Raw genomic sequence first — 3,191 nt, 5'->3', positions numbered from 1 at the left:
CACTGTCACCGCCTCCAAAAGGGGATCTGCTGCCATCCCGGCAATGAGAGTGCGCATCTCTCGAATAAAATCTACCGATTCCTTGTTGCCCTGTCGGACGGCATGGAAACGCAATCGCACGCGATATGCCTGATTAGGCGGCGAGAACACTCGTGAGAGCTGCAATTATAGCTCCGCCCCGGAGGAAAACGCAGCTTCGATCGAAGTGCCGCACGTCAATGCCCATTCTCGCGCTCGACCACCGAGCTTTGAGATGGCTAGCTCCACGCGCTGTTGCTTGGTCTGTAGCATGGCGGATGCGATGGCTCTCGCACTCAGAGTAGGAGATTCTCTCCATCCTTCATCTCGAAGACCTTAACGCTCACCATGAGCGGCTTAGGGCGGGGAGAATCATCCATCACTGACGGTGGCGTCATAGGCGCAAATGATGCAGACATCTTCTGCTGCAGTTGCTCTAGCAGCGCGTGTTCGTAATTTGAAAACGCCTCTAGACGCGCACCGATTGCCTTGGGGCCTTGCGCCACAAGGTGTTGCACGCCCTCAGGGTCCAGCAAGGACATCAGCTTGTTAAGTCCGTCCTGCATGCCCTGGTGCAAAGAGGAAAATTACTCCATCCGCGCTGAGGATCAGTCTAAACGACTCGGGTGTAGATTGACTACAAGTGCTACCAAGTGCAGCGGGGCTACCGTGGCTTTGCGCTTAGAGGAAGCGTAAGTTAGATCACCGACCTTTCAATCTATACTTGAACAAGCACGAGTTTAGCGGATCGGAATCCGCTTACTCCAAGATTAATTATTGCCTAAACCCAAAGCTAAATTACTCTTAGTTTTAAACTATAAATTGACTTTATTTATTTTTATTTGCGGCAAAGCCGCCTAATTTTAAATGTACAGACTTTTCTAAATATATTTTTTAAAATCTTAATACGTGCATAACTACCGGCTACCCAGCCACGTACCGTATTCTTATTTGGGTGCAGTCACACTATGCCCATCTCGTGTGACACACACCCCTGTTACCAGGGTACGTGTAACCCTGATACAACATCAGTCGTTAGGGTTTTTTGTTAAAGGCGCTAGTATGCGCAGAAGTATGCGCAAAATATTGATGCACTGATGGTTCGTAAAGCTATCACTACGGCCGCGCTGCATGGTAATAAGATCAAATCGGCGGGGGGGGATAAGCACTCGGTATGGATGGGTGCAATAAGGCTTCGTAAGGAAATAGTTGATCTAAGCACTTCAAAGCAAGGCATTTGTATAGGGGCTGCCGTGGCTCTTTGCTTAGGGGAGCTAAGCTAAGATCACCGACCTGACGTTCTTTACAAGAACCGGTACGAGTGCGGCGGATTATCATCCGCTGCCCCCAGGTACTTAAAACCTTAACCAAGGTAAAGAAAGTCTTCCAGTCAAAATTGAAATCGTATTTAATCGTGGCAGGTGCGCCAATATCTAAAACCTTAGGTTCTCCGAAATAATATAGTAATACCTAATTACTATAGTAAAATCTAACTAATAGGCATTACTACTGGCAATCCTTTGCTTTTTGTTACGGTGTAGCCAAACCATTGTGTGATTACACCAACTTGTGCAATCCACAACTATGTACGATCACACCATCTTGTGTGAACCGCCTTTTCATACAAGAGTACGTTATTGGTATAGCAAATATTACGATAAACTTATATCATTTTTCTAAAAACTTATTGGTGCGCACAGCGACTCTCTGTTGACTCCATGCTCAGGGCGTCGACACACTCGCTCCTAATACGTGAGTGTGGTATAGCGAGGTTCTCTTGAGCCCTACTATGCTAATATATTCCTTATTTGACATCTGAGATCTTCGGCCGTGTCTGGAATGACTAAGATTATGACCAAGCAGAAGAGTTTATACGCTTACAATCAAAGAATAATTGTTGATCTGTTTAGTGAACACACGAGTGCGTATTAAAATGCAGGTTCCAAGATGAAACTGACTTTAAGATGAACATATCAAAAATGAAGATACTCGTATAGCACTTGGCGTATAACTAGCTTTATCTTAGCTTCAGAGTAGTATCGGAAATGATACTGGTAATGATTGACACGTATTTTGAAACGTCTTGCGAAAAAATTGGCCGAGTGATGATATTACCTCGAATGTGTTCACCTTGCAATCATCTTCTAGTGCTCAAATGCTGCTGAATAAGTATACGTCCGAACATTATCAAAGGTGACACCAACTTTAGATACTGCCACCTGATGTATGTCGTTTCCTGAGGTGTCACGCCTGATGCTTCTCAACGACAATGAAGCGGGAAGATGATGACGAGCTGCAGTGCACTACCATGTTTTTGGCTCGAGAAGATTAGTTGTTGTTAGAAGAAATAGCTACATTTAAAATATGTAACGACTCGAGCAACGATTTCATGTTCCGGCATCTATTGAGCTAAATGTCAAACACTCATGCGTCAGTGCACAATCAGGGTGAAGCCTTAGACACACTATCTCCGCAGCACCGTTCGCAACTTGAGCGACTAGTAACTAAGTGATTATTTTTACGATATCGTCTTTAAGTTGTATGTCCATGGTCATGTTCACGGCGCCCAATTCCCGCAACTTCGCAGTTTCCCAACAACGTTTCGTCCGCAAATTGACGACAGCTTACAAAACGCTGTATTCTCTATTTATCCGATTATGTTTGTTGTAAGCATTTGCTTCCGAAACAATAGTTTGATCTCGCTACCAACGTTCGTCAAATTTCGAAAGCGCCGCTGTTGGATCGACTTGTGTTGCTGTAAATGTTTTCCAACGAGATGGTCGATTTTTTGCAGGTGGCTGAATGAAGTCTAAATACAATAGCGCTTGCTACTGAATTGAAAGCGATCGCGTTGATTTTAAAAACTTTTTGCATTTAGTTTGGTGATGGCTTACTTCGACACCAAGTATCACAGCATTACTCTAAGAAGAACATTGGCACCTCAAATGATTCTAGTAGCATAATCACTTATACTTACTTCGATTCGGGGCTACTTTGTAATTCTCTAGATTCAAATGCTAGCAATATAGTCAGAACATTGCAAATGCAATTTGACGCCTTTCCGAGGTTTGAATTCTGTGAAACTTGACGTGAACGTTATACATGGATGTTTCCATGGGCAGATCATTACTCTGAGCTTTCAAAGATAACCAGGGCTGTTGGTGAAATTGGCT

At 44.0% G+C, this 3,191-nt stretch overlaps 1 protein-coding gene across 1 annotated transcript; it reads right to left on the bottom strand.

Moving 5' to 3' along the window:
* Nucleotides 1-2,720: 2,720 nt before the first annotated feature.
* Nucleotides 2,721-3,134, bottom strand: PHALS_06694 (uncharacterized protein; the record flags this gene model as incomplete). Its single annotated transcript, XM_024720028.1, has 4 exons — nt 2,721-2,846; nt 2,913-2,939; nt 2,996-3,007; nt 3,114-3,134. The coding sequence occupies 4 exons, from the start codon at nt 3,132-3,134 to the stop codon at nt 2,721-2,723; spliced, it is 186 nt and encodes a 61-aa protein (XP_024585268.1).
* Between the last annotated feature and the right edge of the window lie 57 nt (nt 3,135-3,191).

The sequence above is a fragment of the Plasmopara halstedii genome (genome assembly GCF_900000015.1).
Source record: "Plasmopara halstedii genome assembly, contig: Scaffold_3060, whole genome shotgun sequence".
Lineage (NCBI taxonomy): Eukaryota > Oomycota > Peronosporomycetes > Peronosporales > Peronosporaceae > Plasmopara > Plasmopara halstedii.
Note: the sequence above shows the minus strand (reverse complement) of the source record. Positions and strands in the feature narration are given on the sequence as shown.